General features: G+C 37.5%; 1 protein-coding gene across 1 annotated transcript in view; it reads right to left on the bottom strand.

Moving 5' to 3' along the window:
• The window catches only part of LOC124873256 (voltage-dependent R-type calcium channel subunit alpha-1E), a 187,815-nt gene that overhangs the window by 51,804 nt on the left and 116,455 nt on the right, over positions 1-19,556 (bottom strand). The window contains exons 6-16 of the mRNA XM_047373777.1: positions 15,443-15,546; positions 13,458-13,616; positions 10,395-10,585; positions 7,184-7,287; positions 5,422-5,537; positions 5,191-5,244; positions 2,432-2,524; positions 2,083-2,292; positions 1,872-1,984; positions 1,597-1,709; positions 124-255 (exon numbers count right to left, since the gene is read on the bottom strand). Coding sequence (XP_047229733.1) covers positions 124-255; positions 1,597-1,709; positions 1,872-1,984; positions 2,083-2,292; positions 2,432-2,524; positions 5,191-5,244; positions 5,422-5,537; positions 7,184-7,287; positions 10,395-10,585; positions 13,458-13,616; positions 15,443-15,546 — 1,389 coding nt within the window. The remainder of the gene's footprint in view (positions 1-123; positions 256-1,596; positions 1,710-1,871; positions 1,985-2,082; positions 2,293-2,431; positions 2,525-5,190; positions 5,245-5,421; positions 5,538-7,183; positions 7,288-10,394; positions 10,586-13,457; positions 13,617-15,442; positions 15,547-19,556) is intronic.

Below are 19,556 nucleotides of genomic sequence, written 5' to 3'. Positions count from 1 at the left end.
CAACATTAACTGACTTATTTTGTTTGTTTCTTTGATACTTTGAATTACGTATTTGCTTATATTTCACAGAAGCATGCCAAATAAATTGATATTTAAACTTAATGAAGCAGACTGTAATGTTACCTGCCACCAAAAAGCTGCATGCCAAGGAGTGCGAAGACAACAATGAAGAGAAAGAGAAGGAAGATCAGGGAGATGATGGACTTCATGGAGTTCATCAGAGACACAACCAGGTTTCTCAGAGACGCCCAATACCTTGACAGTAATCAAATATCACATTTCAGTTAAAATCTAAAATGTACTGTTTCTGATTCAAGCTTTGAGTATAAAGATTTTGAAATTAAATCTACAAACCAAATCAAATTAAAGTTGACACTGCACAACTGCATACATGCAAAAAACATTCTTAGGCTTTATTTTGTCTTTTGCAAAAAGCAGTGCTATCTCATTTATTACCACAAATAATGCATGCGTGTGAAAGCATGGCAACACACTTTGGAGGCAAACATAATACGTCACTTTACAACTTCCTTTGTAGTTACCATAGATTTATTTTTACTGTAAATACTTAGGTTCCCTTCACATTGGATTAAGGCCATCCCAAGGTCTCTAACACCTCCATGATCATTCAAAAGGAACACAGGTCACAACAGATTTCCAAAGCCTCTTTTAACTGTGAGGGTAATTGTGACACATGCCTAAGTGCTGAGCTCTTAGTACTTAACACAAATATGTTTTTCTGTTGCCTTTCCATCTATCCTATAACAATGCAAACATCACAGGAATAACATCTGCACCAGGTTTCTTCACAATCTACTCCCTCTATAAATGAGAGATTTCTGCATCTCTACCATCAGTTTTAGTTATTCTGTGGAAGAGAAATTGCCAGCAGTACTTTCATCATATTATCAGCAGCATGCATCCTGCATGGCATAGCATCCCTTTGCATCAGAGCAACCAGTCTATGCAAAATGTGGAGGTGTGCCTACTTCTTTCCATCTGGCAACCCAATCCTGTTTTGAGAACATTGCGTACTGATTTCTAATTGTGCAAAGGGCCTGATCACAGCATTGTATTTACTCTCATGCAGAGGATGTATTATCGGTTTTAGCTGGTCATTACGTTTTTTTGTTGTTGCAGCCAGATCAATGTCTTGCACATTGCAGCTATGGTACAGAATATTTTACAATAAATTAGGTTAGCTGCACTGCTGACAGCCATGAGTGTGTGTGATGAGGTTGTAGCCTTGGCATGAGGAGAGCCTAGTCAAGCTACAAATTCTCTAAAGACCAACCCGTGTGATACTTGATACAAGGCTTCTCCATGGGGCTCCAAGGACCTGGAACTTCTGCCACCACAATAATGAATTACCAGGATTTCACAGTGGACATTTTGTTTATGCACAATACAGTAGTGAAGCTCAGATGCTTTATCACACAGAATAGGGGGGGTGGGGGGGGGGGGGGTGCACTCCAGAAGACCTCGCCATAACAAAGACATCTCAAGTTTGGGGTGATTTTTACAGTTCTGATGCAGCATCGTCCAGTGTAAATGGAGACTAAAGAAGGCAAAAAATGAAGAGAGCTTAAGACTAACTTGGTTATTTTGAAGATCCTAAGCAGACGGAGAGCACGAAGGACACTGATACCAAATGAAGTTCCCGGTCTGAAGAAACCCCACAGCACTTCAAAGATGCTGCCAATGATTACCTGCAATATGTGAGAGATATGTACATTGTAGTATAAAACAGCATTTTCATTTAAATCACAAAATATAGACACAAAAACTTTGAAAGGATTAGGAAAAAATATGATCACAGCCTCTTAACTTTGTGTGAAATAAATATTAACAAAGAAAGATGAGGCACTCACACTGCAGTCAAAGCAGTTAAACGAGGAATGAAAGTAGAGACGCGGCCCCAAGCTGTACATCTTCAGAAACATCTCTGTCAGGAACAGAGCGAGGAACAGAAACTCTGCATAGTCTTAAAAACAATAAAAACATATATTAAGTTATGAAATGTTCCAATCTTACTTTTTTTTCCACTTTTTTTAGTCTTGCTAAATTCAGGGTGTAACTTACAGAGAAAGTTGGACAGCCATAGAGGCTGGTTGTGGTGCACAATGGCGACACACAGCGTGTTTAGAGCCACAAGGCTAAGCACTGTCCAGTAAAAAGTGTGTGTCTTCACCACACGGCGAATGGAAATCCGCAGCAGACGCTCTTTACGTCGAAAATAGGCTGCTGGACCTCGTTTTGCACTCCGAATGCTTGCTCTAGCCATGGGCATGCCTTATAAAAGGGACAGTGGGTAGAAGCAGAGAGAAACTGTGGTCTAACAGCCTTTAAATAGCATGCTGGAGAAAATTAAAACTCAAATAGAGTTTAGTTTTCAGTTTAAGGGCAAATTTTTCAGAATATAGCCACTCACCCACAGAAGAGATATCACCATAATGTTCCTCCCCTGACTGGCCCTGATGCACATCCATGCCTCTCCTCTTTATGGTGGTGGCTCGCTTTAACACTAAAGACATAAACAAAAGTCCAACTGCATGTTGTGCAACATTTTAACCACTACATTGTATGTAAAACACAATATCCACCTTCATGTGAAAAACGTCTAATAATATTTTAACAAGGCAAGAAATCTGATTACAGAACAAACGTAAAACAATGAACAACAAAGCTAATGGGAACACTTAGCCAAAATGAGCAGCTGAATGAGAAAAGTCATCATTTAATGACCCAAAAAAAAAAAAGCTTCGAGATGATTTAATGGTCCGTGCCTTTTCTTTTTTTAAGCCATGTTCACATGTGTTGCTGAATAGACGCAAACCAAGCAGCACAGATACCACAGTCTGAAATAAGTTTTCAATTCTCTATCAATTAGAACATATCAAAATCATATCAGAATCACATCAACATTTTTATAGACATCGAAACCTCAATTTACAAAAGTATGGGAAGAAACTTGTGCCATCAGAAACTGAATTTGAATTGCTCAAACTGAATATATATATATATATATATATATATATATATATATATATATATTCAGTCAGATGAAATCTAATATTAACGTTTGGTTTCTTTATAATAATAATAATAATTATTATTATGCTCTGCAAGTAAACTGTTTTAAACTGTGTTCCTAAAGTTAACATGTTAGTGTTTAAGTTGTTGAAAGCTTTACAAATAAATTAAACAAATGATATTTGTCATCAATGTATTTTATCTAGTGTTAGATTTTTATATCTATGAACACAGAAAATATTTTCAACATTTTAAATGGCTAAATAATGAACAAGATCATAAAACAATAACATAAAAAGGTTTCTATTACATCAATGTGACCTGCCTACTTAGATGCTGGATCCAGTCTTGATTTAATAAAGTCAATCACGCAATAAGAATTTTGTCTTGAGAGATCCTTCTTGTAGAGTAAATCTGGCTCTTGTAGGCAACAGCCACATGTCCTAACGCTGCGTTAGGACATGTGGGAATAAAAAACAGCAAATAAAAAAAAAAACAAAGTAAGTGTGCAAAGCTCACCGACAAATGTGTATGTGATTACCTCTCATCTTATCAAATCCCTACTGATGCCTTCCTGCTATCTCACAATTTCTGCATCTACTTTCAGTCAATATTTGGTCGGGGACTTTTTAATAAGCCACTGATCAAACACAAACATACACAAAAACACTGCTGCTGTTTCCCACATAGTGGTGTGTGCTAAAGGCAGAAAGACTTAGTTCTGTCAACACAAACACACATCCATGCTGCTGCCTTTTCAGACCAGTGGTTGCTAAGGTAACTGCAAAGCGCAACCTTTCTTTATAATTAAAGCTATCAGAGCATTCACATTAATTTCCATTGCAACTGAAGACACTTTCAATGTCCACAACAGATTTTCACAGTAGGTTTTTTTAGTGTTACAGTGTCAGCATGACCTGGTAACAATGAATGTGCACTTTGTAGCAGTCACAGTGTAGCCTATTTGTGTGTGCCTGTGTGAAATTGGCTGTGAAGTTTTTACTGCAAAGTGCAGAAGATTTTGGTTGTCAACATTAACACAACCACTACTCCTCTCCTAAAGGCTCTTGGGATGTGGCAATCAGTCAACATATAATAAAGCACTGCTGGCCAAGCAAAGAGAAAAGGTTAATGTAGAGATCAGAGGGTCAGAACACCAGTTATCTATCTGTTGGTTGATAGACTAAATGCTAAATCTATCTGACTGAGATGTTGATGTAGGTAGGAGAGCCCCAGTACAATCCCATCACCTTCACATTTGGACCTGACATTTGAAGCAAAGTTAATCCAGCTGACAATTTGTTTTAATCAAAGGCAACCAGACTTTCATTTTGTTTTTTCCTTGAAGATGTTTCAACCCCTATCCATGAGTCTGCAAATTCTGGAGACTCACAGTTGAGCAACTTGGAATTTGGGAGCTGCTGTTTTTAATCACATGGAGGCCCATCCTTCTAGGAGCATTCCAAGTAAGATGCAAACCAACAACCTGCCTGTTCCACCCAGGGCCATTAGAGTCTATTGTTTGGTGTGATTTGTTTACATCATCACCTGGATCCTGGTGAGACCTCTAATGTAATTTCTTTGAAATTAGTTTCAAAGCAAAGTTGCAGATGCCAGGAAACTGAAATCAGAACCTTTGCCCTTGGTTTACAGTTGGTTTCTGTCTTTTAATAAAGCTGGCTTGCTTCACACTTCTTTTAATTATTACAAATATTGACTGAAAGTGAACAGAGATGATTTAAAGTATGCATGGTTGATACAAATTCTCTGATGAACTGAATTTGATTTAAAGATAAACTCTGATACATGAAAACCTCTAGAGGAATGACAAGACAGCTGGAACAATTACCATTTATGATCAAAATGTTCATTAAAGCTGAAAAAGATTTTTCAGGCTTTACAACAGAATGGGACCATCAATTCCTAACCCTTAAATCTTTAGCCACACAGCCTGATTATCAAGAATGACAAGCCAGCCTGAAATTGAACTTATTTCTATGAAAAGTTGTTTTAAAAGTTACACACATTTACATGGCAGGTTGTTAAACAGTCGATGCATGGGCAGCTGTTTTAAATGCAGACTTGTGGGAATATAGTGTATCTAAAGGGTTACTGTGCACAACAACACTAAATAAGGAAACATCGCTGCTAAGTTACCATCAAGTGCGGAAGGTCCTGGATTCCTATTCTCCTCTGCAAGCATAACTTCCTCTGGAAAGAAAATATGTCATCATAAGTAAGTATTTTGACTCTGACAACAGAAACAACTTCATATGATTTGTGACGACATTTCCAGCATGGGTGCTGCAAAAAAAATAGCTGACATTGTTAATTAATGTTTCGGTCATTGTTGAAAAGATGCATACCTGTGACTTGGACCAGACCCACCTGCTCGGTCGATCCAGGCGCGGTAGCCATTGAGCTCTCTTTCAATCTGCTGCTGGCGTCTCAGCTTCATGAAGGCTCTGCGGTTTTCCACTCTTTCCCTCTCTTTGGCAAATTCGCTGAAAAAACAAACCAAACCACTAAACGAGTACTTCACTTGTTCAGAGTAGAAACATTTTGAGCCTTGGAGTGAATAAACCCTCTTGCATAGAAAACTCATTGAAATGTTTGTCCTGCACTATAAGCTGCTCATACAGCTCAGCCAATGGCAGGACAGGAAGAAAGTTACTAGATCTGGAGGTGATAAAGTCAAATGGTTGTTTACCTTTCCTGAAAAATTTCTTTAAACATTTTACAAAATGCAAACAAAGAAACTTGCACTCTATATTCCCTAGAGGATAATAAATTACTGGAACAACTAATAGGGCACGTGGTTATAAAATGTAAAAGCAGTTGTTATGCAGTGCCTTACAAATGCATTCATCCCCCTTGGCATTTTTCATTTATTGTTGCCTCACAGTTAGGAATTATAATTAATTGTTTGAGAGTCTGGACCATTTAATTTACAAAACATACCTGCAACTTTGAAGCGTGCATAACTATTCACCCCCGCCTAAAATCAGTACTTTGTAAAGCCACCTTCTGAGGCAATTACAGCTGCAAGTTGCTTTGAATAAATCTTTAAAAGCTCGCCACTGAAATTTTTGCCCATTCTTAAAGACAAAACTGCTCCAGCGTCTTCATGTTGGATGGCTCAATGTCTCCTCACCTTCTTTTAAAGTTTAACACTTGTCGATAAGGTTGATTTTATGGTGAAGAATGTTTTTTATTTATAACTATTTTAACAAATTACATTGTTACCATAAACATATAAGCCCTTTTATTTTTTTCCCCCTTCACTTGCCTTTTAGGGCATAACAGGAAAAAAAACAACTTAGAAATATTTTAATCTACTTTTTTTTTTCTCACTTGCCTTTCAGAGCTTCCGTACCTTTGGTCTCTGCTGCTTCTCTTAAAAATGCCCTCCTTGCCCGGTCTGAGATTTGGTGGGTGCCCCTCTCTTGGCAGGTTTGTTGTGGTACCATGTGCTTTCCATTTAAAGATGGTGGATTTGATGGTGCTCCAGAGGAAGATATAACATTTGGATATTTTTTATAACCCCACCCAGACTTGTACTTCTTATCAACTTTGTCCCTGCCTTGCTTGGAGAGCTCATTGGTCTTCATGGTGTGTTGCCTCCTGCTAAGTGGTGTTGCAGCCTCTGGGGTCATTCAGAAAAGGTGTGTGTATATTTACAGATCATGTGGCATTTATACTGCACACAGGTGGACTTCCTTTTACTCATTATGTGTCTTTTCAAGGTAACTGGTTGCATCACAACTTTTAGGGGCTTGTATGTGGATACATATGCACATGCCAATTTTCCGTTTCTTTCTTTTTTATATATATATATATATATATATATATATATTTCATATTTCTTTTCACTAACTTAAACTATTTTGTGCATATCCATTACATACAATAAAATTAAAAAATTTTAAATTACAGGTTAGAAAGTAACCAAATAAGTAAAAAGCCAAGGGGGGTGAATACCTTTGCAAGGCAATATATTCTCTCTAAACTGGGTGATTCTGTCTTGCAGTCTCACCTATGGCTGCTAATTGAGGGAATGAGGGAATACACACAACATAAGTCATAGCAGTGAAGACACTCAATTAAGTAACATAATGTTTCTAATTTTTTTGTGTGAAGTAGGATGTACCCAGAGAGCACTCCCAGCACCAAGTTCAGGACAAAGAAGGAGCCAATGATGATGAGAGGGATGAAGTAAAGCCAGTTCCAGGTGGGACCCAAGGCGTCGTTGGTCTGAAATATCAAAATGAGATTAAAACTTTATTAAACTTAAAGCATCCCCAAAAATTGGTATGTAAGGTTGTTGAACAATCAGTTTTAGTAATGGCAGAGAGATGCACACAGACAAAACTGCAAATATTTGCTGTTGTAGAAACTGAAGAGCAGAAATATGAAGTTACAAGAAAATGAAGTCATTTAAAAATCCAGAACATAGAACCCTTAAAGGAATGTATATATTTATGTATGTCTGCAAAAATTCAAGACATTAGTATTTCTTCATTTACAAAACAAAACTGCTTTTGCACAACAGCTTTTTCTGCTTGTCAGTTAACAGATCTGACAACCAAGTAACAAAAAAAGTAATAATTTAAACAGCCCAGCTTTGTCCAAGCTGTCACTTTATACATTATATATAATTTCCATATTAGAATTTGATTTGCAAATATAGTTCTTAGAAAAAAAGGGAACCAGTTTTAGCATGCAACTTTCTAAAATGACTCCACATTTTAGAAAGGTTTTCAAATCAATGTAAAAAACTTTACATTTACAGCTTTTAGAGAGAGTCATGGTAAATATACCACCTTCTTTTTTCTGCTCAGTACAGGCATGCTGGGGCAGATGTGCAAAGCTATGAGCTACAGTAAATGTTTGCAAACCTAAGAAGAAACAGAAAACAATGTTTAGAAAATTCGTTTAAAAAATTTGCTTAGAGAATTCTGGAAAATTCCCTTTTATTAAAACGGATCTTTATTTTTGAAACAAGGGCATAACTTTGGGTCTACCATTTGGGTGCTTAAGCTCTCTGCCCATTTATTTATTTGTTGAATCATCAACTTTTTTAAAAGGAGTCAGGCTAATTTGGCGTTACTTTATTAGAAACATTGGTGCCAGAATAGGGGCCCTGCCACGGCCCACATCTGGTCCCATCAGACATTCAGGGGCACCCTACTGTGCTAAGAGGCTGTGACGTCTGTCTCTCTCTCTCTGTCTCTTTCTCTCTCTATCTGTCCCTAGGCGAGATTTACAAAGTGTTTATGCTTCTTAACCCCAGGACAACACGCACAAAACACACGCAGCGTTATTTTATTAACATGCACAATGAGATAAAAACAATAACACATGTTGACCAGTTAACACGCTTGCCTCAATGAAAATGCAGTAGGCCTACTGTGCGTTTCAGCACAAAGTGTCAAGACTTGAACAACGGACGAACCCAGAATGCAGACTAGCAGGCAGCATGACGGTAGGTGAAAAACGATTCAATAAAAAACAAAAACTCACTCTCAGAAGAGGCAGGAACAAAACAATAAATGGGCACGCAAGACAGACATGGCATGACCCGAAAAAACAAGACATGAGCAAGATCTGAAAATGATTCCGTGATGAATAACTGAACAGGTGTGTATTTATGGAACGTGACCAGGTGAAACAAGAAGACAGATTAATAGGTGCAGGTGAACCGAATAAACTTAATTGACAAAAGAACAGAACGTGGCTGGAGCAAAACAGAGACTCTTGAACACAAACTAGAAAAACATGAAACTGTTATGATTTGGGTTTGTTTGGTTTTTTTGGTTTCGGGTTTTTTCTTTATGTTTTTCACAGTTAAGGTTTTGAATCGTTCTTCTTTTTATTATTATTATTATTATTCTTGTTAGATTTTTGAATCATGTTTCTGTTTGTTTTTCTGGTCAAGCTTTAGTTTTGTCGCCTAACTCAAGTTTTGTCAAGTTTGGTTTTCGGATCTGGTTATGCTTTTGTTTCATGTTTTTCTAGTTTCTGTTAGTTTGTGTTCAAGAGTCTCTGTTTTGCTCCAGCCACGTTTTGTTCTTCTGTCAATTAAGTTTTTTTGGATCACCTGTCCTCTATCTCGCAAGCCCTAACAGAAACAAAAGCATAACCAGATCCGAAAACCAAACTTGACAAAACATGAACAAGACGACAAAACTGAAGCATGACCAGAAAAACAAACAGAAACATGATTCAAAAATCTAACAAGAATAATAATAATAAACAGAAGAACGATTCAAAGCCTTAACTGTGAAAAACATAAAGAAAAAACCCGAAACCAAACAAACCTAAATCATAACACAAAGTTGTCAAATTCTGGGAGGAGTGGATGCAAATGTGAAACATGTTTATTGATACCTGTAGTGTGATTCACTAAATCTGCAAATAATTGCACTCATTATTTGTCTGGCATTATTTTGCTCTTCTCAAAAGCAGCTGCGATTTGGAATAGCACTGCACACAGATGGCAGGTATGATTGCTACCGCACTGTTTTATGGGAGTAAAGAACAAATGAATGCTCTTTTTATTAGATCATGTCAATGGATTATGAGTACTCTGCATTTTGTTTGGCCGACCATTTTATACTGCATTGTCTTTAAATTTATTTCAATGAGGAAAATAGATTCAACATATGAAAAATTCCAGTTAAGACCTCCATCATGGAATGAATGTACCTCGGAGCAGTCTACATGCAAAGGCATTCATAGTGGGTCTGCGTGTACAGGCATGTGCAAGTGGCATAGTCAACAATTCATCAGTCGACTTAGCAATATGTATGATTACCTCAGATTGTTTTTGCTCTTTTTACAAGAGGTTATTGTCGACCAGCAGTGAAAAATCATTGTCTGCCTGCTTGGCACTCTTTGTTTTCAAAGTACAACCACTCTCACCAGCGACTGCATCAAAGTAAAGCAAACAGTGAATGCTTAGTAATGAAAGCGGGTTGGGTCATACCAGGCTTTTGGCAAAAGGAGGGTGGTTTAAATTACCAGACGATTAAACATGGTACTATTTTGCTGGCAAATGAAAATAAATAAAATCAACAGGTTATTCAAGCAAGATATTTTTGTAAATTGGAATGATGAAATTTTAATTGGGGTGCAGGGTTATATTGACTGGATCAGATTATCCCCCCCAACCCCAAACCCCCCCACCTGATGAAGGCTGATGAAGATGCACGATTCAGACACTCACTCAGCAACCAATAATGTGCTAAGGCCCTTACTTCCTCTGCGTCGGTTTTTATGTAGTCTGCATTGTAAGAATGCTCAGGCAACGTTTTAACCTAACCAGAATAGCATTATGAGAGGCAGACATGTGAGCTTACATTGTAGAGCACAGTGGTCCACCCTTCCATGGTGATGCACTGGAAGACAGTGAGGACTGCGAACAGGATGTTGTCAAACTGGGTGATGCCGTCATTAGGCCCAATCCAGGTTTCTGCGCAGGCATATTTGGCTGGACACTGACGTACGCCACATGGGAACTCGTACTCAGATGAGTCCACTGTCTCATTTTCTAAACAGAAAAGACAATGAATTTCGGGTTTATAATCACTGCCATGGATGCAGATGCATACAGTTTGGTGTGGAGAAACTTGACTGGCCTGCACAGAGTCTTGACCTCAACCCTTCTTCAACACTTTTGGGATGAATTAGGGAAGAGGTTACTATCTGGTTTCCTCATCTAACTATGAACACATTCCTAAACCTTGAGGAAGATGTTACACAATTGTTGAAGTTGCTGATGATGGCAATGGTGGATCCATCAATAAGCTGGACCTTACAGATGAAGAATAGGATGCAAAAGTTAATTTACAGTAGACAGACCAATCGTTTTTTGGCATTATATATATATATATATAAAAATAACTCCACATTTGAAAATGTTCTATCTATATATATTATATATATATATATATATATATATATATATATATATATATATATATATCCTATCTATACTATATATACATAGAACATTTTCAAATGAGGAGTTGTTTTTCTGTGTCATAAATTATGCTGCAGTAAAACTGACAACTTTTACACTGAATAAATTTTTTTTATGTGTCACAGTGTTTAAGCTATATCACGTTATTTGAAACTGGACATATCCATTAAAAGCATGGAGCTCCAGCGTCTAATAATTCAGTAACAGAAAATGTTTACTTCAGTCTGTTTTCTTTCATAGCTGTCCATTCAGCTCATGTGAAATTGGGGGCAGCTTGGAGGTAATAACAGCTATGAACTCAATAATAATTAATTGTACTGCGCTGCATTGTTTGTTTCATTTATAAAGCACAGCAAGGCCACTTTGGCTCCGTGGAGTCTCCAGGTGCAGATTTACACGCCATGTGTGTTTCTGCTTTTGTGGTTACGACATCATAGTGGAGCGGCAACCTATTGTTATTATTTTTGTTATTTTGTTGTATAATAACAACAAGCAGCAGAAGCAGCTCAGGTCTGCTTTTAAGATTAGGATTGCAGATAGAAACAGTCCAAATACACTATCATCTCTATATGCAAGCATTACACAAACAATCTCAAGTTTCCTTCAATAAATTGATTTGTTTCGTCCTTGAGTCTGTGTCAGAGCTGTTGAGTCCACTGCCCTTCTTTTTTTGTGTTAGTCTCCAATAAGATGAATAGCATTACATACTTTACCTCTTATGAAATCTTTCCAAAGTGGGATTTTAAAAAGAGACTGAAGTCATCAAATTTAACTCAAACACTATATATAGACACAAGTTAAATGATGGATATTTGATATATGTTCCTACACTGCACCCTGAATGGATGCCATACTGGTCACTGGATACAGGTTACAATCACCAACTAAATACAGCCCTCATGCAGTTATGGTAAAATAAAGTACACCCTCTTATATATTAGAATATAATAAAATGAGACGATATTTATTGGCTTCTAAAATTACAGAAATCTCACGTGAAGTGTATAAAAACAACATGATTTCACACATAATCATCATTATTTATTAAACAGAAAAAACAATACTAAAAAGTTGTGTGTAGAAATAAAAGTATACATTTGCTTCTTTTACAGGATGCATGAGGGACAGCTGCAGTCAGCTGTTGGTAATTTAAAGCTTTCAATTAAATTGATCATCAGCAGATGATGACCGTGCAATGATGAGAGAAATTGGAAAAAAAAAAACAGACTCCAGCTCATCACAGAACAATTAGAAAATGCTGAACCAGTCTGGTTTGTTTGGAAGGGTTGTCAGGAAAACCTCTCGTCTCTAAAAAGAAAATGGCAGTACAACACAGGTTTACAAGGGGTAGAGTGGAGTTAATTTGGGCTTGTTTTGCATCTTTTTGATCTGAGCACCTTAGAGTCATTGTGTGGACCATGACCTCTGCGGTACCCATAAATATGCTACATTTCGATGTGAGGCAATGGGTCATGCAAGCAACAAAGTAGAGTTGGACAAATAAGAATAGCCCTCAATGTGACCACAAAGCACAGAAAAACTGATAAAGTCATACAGGAAACCAAAACGTCAAGTCTTTCTGCGAGGAAGGTTCTAGAAGCTATTAAAAATACTTATTCTTTTACAAACAGCCTTTCATTAGGACTTAATCTTTGTTTAATAATCGAGGATGGTGTGGAATCAGTTGCTTTTTTTTTGTATACTTAAAATTAGATTTAAAACGTTTTGGAACTTTGCAAAGAAGACCACATTTTTATTATTTGAAAGAGGGTGGACTTTCTTTTTGGCATGGCTGAATTTGTAATTTGATTAGGATCAGGTTATTAGAATGCTTGGTCTAGAGGTTTTATGTTTCATGCTGTAGCTATTACCAGACCAGTTGCTATGTGCATTAGTGGGTTTTGTCCTGTTGGAATCACTCATTGAATCTAAAGTTTCACCTGTCGGGTCATTGAGCCAATCCAGTTCGGAGCATAATGCCACCGATAGTTTCTTAGTGTGTTTCGGGTTGTTCACCTTTAATGCATGAAACTCATAGACTTTAAAAGTCAAATATCTAGCTGTTTAATCTGAAAGTAAAACTTTAATTGACAGTTTCTTTGCTTGTGTGTATTGCTTCAGTCTTGAGTCACTCAAAACAATCTGGTTGGAATTTGGAGGAGATGCTTTTTTGTAAACAGCAATTAATTGTGAGACAAAAATTACATGACTATTGATTTGGAGTCTTATTCCAGATCTTGACGAAGAAGCAACACAACTATTGTATAAAACGTTTTGTATACTTGTACTGCTATTCAGTAGTTGTTGTTTTTTAATAGCACTGGTCTCGTTGGGTTTTTCATATTCCCCGACATGCATTAATGCACATGCCATGTCTATTCAGCACATTAATACATTGGCAGTCAGGATAAAATAATAAAACACAATCTGCCCGGTGTACCCAGTATTCTTGGCTGTGCTGTGCAGGTCTTGTGCAGTTTGCCGCTGTAAAACTCCAGGCCGATGATGGCAAACATAAGGATGGCAAAGAACAGTAAAAGACCAATCTGCAGCAGCGGTACCATGGCCTTCATTATTGACTTCAGGACTATCTGCAGACCTGGACACAAAGCACACATTCACCAGCTGAGTAAAGGTAAAAAGATACGTGCAGTTGCAGTTTGAAGCTAAAAATAAACATGTTGGAATCTGTTATCCAGAAGATGAGAGGAGAATATTAACATGAAAATATACATTTAAAAATTAGAAACAGTGTTTTAAAATAGTATGAGGTTTTCTACATGTAGTTTTTATTTTATTAATACTATTGATGGTTTCATTACCATATTAGTTTCTGAATAATTTCATTTAATTTTTTACTGTATTAAAATGAAAATAAAACATTTAGTTTTCAAATTAATTTCATTATGTGTAAATGGATAACTAGCGTAAAATTCAAGAAACAACAGAAAAGAGTGCAATTTACAACCAAACATCATATAGTGAACAAAGATAAAATGTAAAGAAACCCTTATATACTTATTGCATTTCCATACAGTGCTCAGCAAAAGTATTCATACCCCATTTTGACATATTCCATCCACAAACTTCAACTTATTGGGTTTTTAGGTGATAAACCAACACAAAGTGGTTCAAAACGGTGACATGAAAAGCACACTTTTCTTTCAATATTTATTAAAAATAAAAGTTTAAAAACAAGTTAACGTGCTTTTGTATCCAGCTCCCTTTATTCTGCTGTCCCTAAATAAATCCAGTGCATGGAATTGGATTCAAATGCAACTTAATTAATAAATAGAGTTCAATCTGTGTAATTCATGGAAACAATTGAGAAAATCAAACAGGTCAGGAATGAAGTTTTGAAGAAGTTTATAGTATTATAATGTTATAAAACAGTATATCAAGTTTTGAACATCTCACAGAACACTGTTCAATCCATCATCTGGAAATGGATGGTGCACAGCAACGTGCTGTAGATGAGACCAAAAATTTGCTTTTTGGCCAACATACAAAACACTACATTACTAACATTGCACACCATCACTGCATATGCCATTCATACAGTAAAACATGGTAGTGGCAGCATCATGCTGTGGGAATGCTTTTCCTGTGTAGGGACAGGGAAGTTAAGGGTCAGAGTTAAAGGCAAGATGGATAGAGCTAAATACAGGGCCCTTTCAGAAAAAACCTTTTAGAGGCTATAAAAGACATGAAACTGGGTCAGAGGTTTATCTTTCAGCAGGACCACCCTTGACATGCAGAAAGAGTTACAATAAAACTCTGTCCTAATGGTTTAGATCAAAGCAGATTCATTTGTTTGGATGGCCCAGTCAAAATCCATACCTAAATCCTATTCAGAATCTGTGGCAAGAAAAAGTAAATTGCTGTTCACAACTATCCCTCCATCTAATCTGACTGAGCTTGAGGGAATTGACAAATGGGCAAAATGTACGTCTGTGATGTGGAACAATAGTTGATACAATGTAATTGACTCAGAGGGGCTGAATACAAATTTGCAAAACAATTTTCAGATTTTTAATTGTAAAAGATCTTAAAAACCACATATCCCCTTTCTTCCATTTCTCATTTATGTGCGACACTGTGTTGGTGTTTCACATAAAAATCCACTGAAAAACAAACAAATGTTTTGTGGTTGTAACTGGACAAATTTTCAAGGAAATATCTATGTTAATGAAACCACCTGTGTCATTTAATCATATTTCTCATAATTTATATATAAAAATATATTTATTCTTTAGGTAGGCAGGTGAGCAAATGTGGCCTAAATATGTCTAAAGTAATTTAATAGAATAAACAATGTAAAAAACAAACAACTTTGAAACACTAATAAGAACAGGTGCAACAGGATATATTTTAAAAGTTTTAGTCAATTTGCTAAAACTAGAAACTGAAATATATGACACTCACTGGGTATGCCGGAGACCAGTTTGAGGGGACGTAGGACTCTCACAGCCCTCAGAGTCCTCAGATCCACTGAGATGTTCATATGAGCCCCTGCTGCAGCTAGGATCCTAAATATAAAAACCCACACAAGCAAAAGACACACAACAGGATTGTCACATGAATGCCACAATTTTATGCCTTATAAGCTGTGTGGAGCTGTAGCAACGAGAAGACTCACACACACGTAAACCCCCATTGTTGGAAAACGGCTGCACCGTTTAGATATCGAAGGAGATGATGTGAGGTTCTGCAGCAAAGCCAAAACCACAGAAAACAGCTGCATTTTTTTGGGAAGGGGGGGGGGAACCTTTGCTTATGTTCTTGTGTGTGGGAGGATGGATGTGACAACTGCTATTTAGGAGGAGAACAAAGAATAGCTCCATCATGGGTGGGCAGGATACCCTTAAGCTGAAGAGACACCATGCCTATGGACAAACATATCACATAAACACAGGTTCTTATCTACTACACAAAACAAGAATCCTTCAAAACTTTAATTTTTACTTTGTTGGTCTTGTTTTGTCTTCTCTGCTCTTCAGATACACCTCTGTGGCCTTTAGCTCTCAGAGTGACAGGCAAAAAAAAAACAGCGTCAGGTGATCTGAGCCCTTGCTCCCTCATTAGTTTGCCCTCCTGTCTCAATTTCTCTAAGTTCTCTTGTGCTGCTCTTCATCCCTTAACCTCTCTCTGCTTCTCGCTCCCTCTTTACACTTTTTTGTCAACCCCCTTTCCAATTATACTTTCCCTCTGATGTTTTTCTGTTTTTCACTTGAGCTTACTTACAGACCAAAAGACAAAGACGGATGGAGAAAAGAGGAAATAAAAAAAAGGTAGAAGATCATTGAAGCTTTAGATTTCCAGAACTGAACCTCTTGAAACCCTAAAACTTCAGGATACAATAAATTTAAAATGAGAGGTGGTGGGTTCCTGAATCACCCGCGGTAATGATTTTAATCCAACTAAATCAGAAATCATAAGTATGATTAGTCCTGAAAAATATATGACAGATTTATCATTATCAATATTATTGTACACAATATCAATATAGCAAGGAACAGCTTGGACTGCAATAACTATTAGCTAATTATTTAAGCACCATGTATTCACACTCTCTATGCTAGTAGTGATGCTTGGATACGGGATTTGATCATTTTTCAGAAGTCAATGCTTTAATTTGCGATAAATTGAACCCTGGAAAGCTGCATTGAGAACTGGCCTCCCCATGTTGGACGCCTGTTCTCCCACTACATCTGGCGCCGCCCCATTCACAACCTAATTTTGAGTCATGTAAAAGGGGGAACTTGAAATTTCTAAAGTGCAGGAACCTGAAACTTAATGGTGAGCAACAGCAACAAACGCAAGCCACACCTTCTGCTCTAAAAGGGGTGCAGAAAAGGGGAAGACTAGCAGCATTGGTCTCCGTTGTCGGGACTCAAACCAGGGACAGCTGCGTCAAGGACTGAGGCCTCCGTCTATGGGTCTCACTCTCTACCGCTTTGCCACACACCGCGCCTGCTGAAGTATTTTAATACATGACAAACATAAGGAACCATGTTACATGGTCACACTCGCCTCACAAACAGCTGATTGTACCCTGTCGCAGTCAACAACTGCACCATTGAGCAAGCAATTTCAAAGCTCCCCTCTAACTCATGAGAAATTTTACTTATTAGCTAACATATGTTCCATCAATTTACAGTTAGCCTTTTATAATTTGAGATTTGGCCTTACAGCTGTGCGTCTGCACATCTGTCTTTTTCCTTTATGCCCTGCTTCTACTTATGTCTGTTTAAAGACTGGCACTCACAAGGTGGCAAGCACACAATTTGCTGCTTATGGTTGGAGCAAGTTGTATATGTAACCCTGCAAGAACAAAAACACTCTAGTATGATAGGAGCCAAGTTGGCTCAAAGAGAGTTTCACTTTACAGCCATATCACAGAACCACCTTGTCAAAAAGAGATATGTCCCTGAAAGAACAAAGCTGATTTAGCTAGCTGCATTATCTTCTCAGCTGGTCACCAATTTCTGCAGGCCCATGTGAATGGATAATGGCTCATCCATTTAAATCAGTAGTGATCAAGCAGCTCCTGTGGATCTGGACTGAACACTGCTTGCCCATAGAGTCATTCCAAACACAGAACCCCCAGGAATAAGGCAAAAGCTTAATATTGTAAGATATATCTGCTACAGAGCATAAAAATCAAACACTTACAGAAGTCCAACTTAGCAAAGGAATGGCAACAAATGTTTGCCTTTGGTTTGGTGTCATACATTGGACTGGATAATTTAACAATTATATTTAGTCCAACATTCAAAATCAACAGATCTTTACTAAAACATTAATGTGGAAAAAGCAAATACCAAGTTAATAAGGAGGGATCCGAAAGGCAACCTACTGTATTTCCCAAACTAAGTTTAGTCCAGAAATTAAGTACTGTTGGAAAGCCAGTTTATTTCCCTTTATACAGGACCACATATGTAATGAAAAATATATTTGTGGGCTAAACAGCAAAGTTGAGTGTTTGCATTGTGCTCATGAAAAACATGACAAGTCCTCTCTACCAATGTCAAACAGCTTGTGGGGGAATCATTTTGGTGGTGTAGGGTGGCATCCCCCTTACTGGACAAACAAGGTTTGTCACCCATGGAGTCTATCTCAATGCAGAGCGATATCAGGATGAGATTGTCAACCTGTGACAATCCAAAATCTCCACCCATGGGTGTCCTCTTTGCCCCAGAGTCACCAATACAATCAAATCGGCTGGTTTGTGGTCACCACACCACAGTGTATGATCAAGCTGGTGACTTGCATAAGGAGGGAGTGACAGGCTGTTGTGGCTGTGTATGTCTCTCCCATGCACTACTGAGGCCCTGGCTTTTTAAATGAATGAACTGTTAATTCTCAAAGCAGAACATGAGGCTTTGTTATGTCTGTGTAGAAGTCTGTCTTAAGAAGTCAAATAATAGTGTGTTTTTAAAAGGGAGAAATGTTTAGATACTGATTCAGATAAATGGATGTCACCTGGGTAAATAATTCACAATTATTGTTTAGTATTTAGTATGAATATCTTATCCCTTTTTTCCTTTCAGTAAAATACAGGTTTAGGTGACTGATAAATCCTGTTTTTACTTACATATATCATAGTATCCAAACTACATTGTAAACAGGCTTGTAATTGAAGTTAACTGATCAATAGATTGAACAAAATGATTATTAACCAGGATTTATGTACACAGCAGTGCTTAAGTACCTACGTTATGCACACTAATTTCCACCACAGGGAATGCACATTTGATTATAACAAAGCAGCACAGAACCAATTACATTTCTATGATAGAGTGGTGAGAATTAGTCTCGTCTATAGTTCTAGCAGACAAAGAACGTCATCTGTTTTAATTAGGAGAAAAAAGGGAAGGAGGGAAGAACAAGAAAAGATGAGAGAAAGATTAAAATAGCTCACCATCCTTGATGCAAATGCAGAAATAGAAACATCTTCATGAGTTTCCCACCTGCGATTACTACCTTCCTCGTCTTCTTCTCATCCAATCAAACCAGTTAAGAATTATACAGGTTCTTCCTCATCCCTTATTTTCTTTTTCCCTTTTTAATGCAAAGCATTTGTTCTCCTGCCTTGTAAAAACATCTGGGATTAGATTCTTCATTTTGACCATCTCTTCCTCCAATCTTTCTTCAAACCATTAGTTAGTTAAAAATGGTGTGCCTAAAAGTAGCATCCTAAATAAATCTACTGTTATTCCTTTAATGGCTTGAGCCATTGGAAATAGGGCTGGACTTTGACTGGGCCATTCTAACAAGTGAATATCATTGGATTAAAACCATTCCATTGTAATTCTCAATGTACGTTTAGCATCGTCCTGCTGGAAGGTGACCCTCCCCATGGCCTCAAAACTTCTCCTTCCATCTTCCCAGAAACTCTGATCAGCTTCACTGCTAAAGAAAAGGATCCCAACAGCATTACGCTGCCACCACCATGTATCACTGGGACGATGTTGGGCTCAGGGTGATGTGGAGTGTTACTTTTCTGCCACACATTGTTTTCTATTTAAATCAAAAA

The sequence above is a fragment of the Girardinichthys multiradiatus genome, chromosome 9 (genome assembly GCF_021462225.1).
Source record: "Girardinichthys multiradiatus isolate DD_20200921_A chromosome 9, DD_fGirMul_XY1, whole genome shotgun sequence".
NCBI classification, from domain to species: domain Eukaryota; kingdom Metazoa; phylum Chordata; class Actinopteri; order Cyprinodontiformes; family Goodeidae; genus Girardinichthys; species Girardinichthys multiradiatus.
The sequence above is the reverse complement of the archived record's forward strand: the minus strand, read 5'-3'. Positions and strand labels throughout refer to the sequence as shown.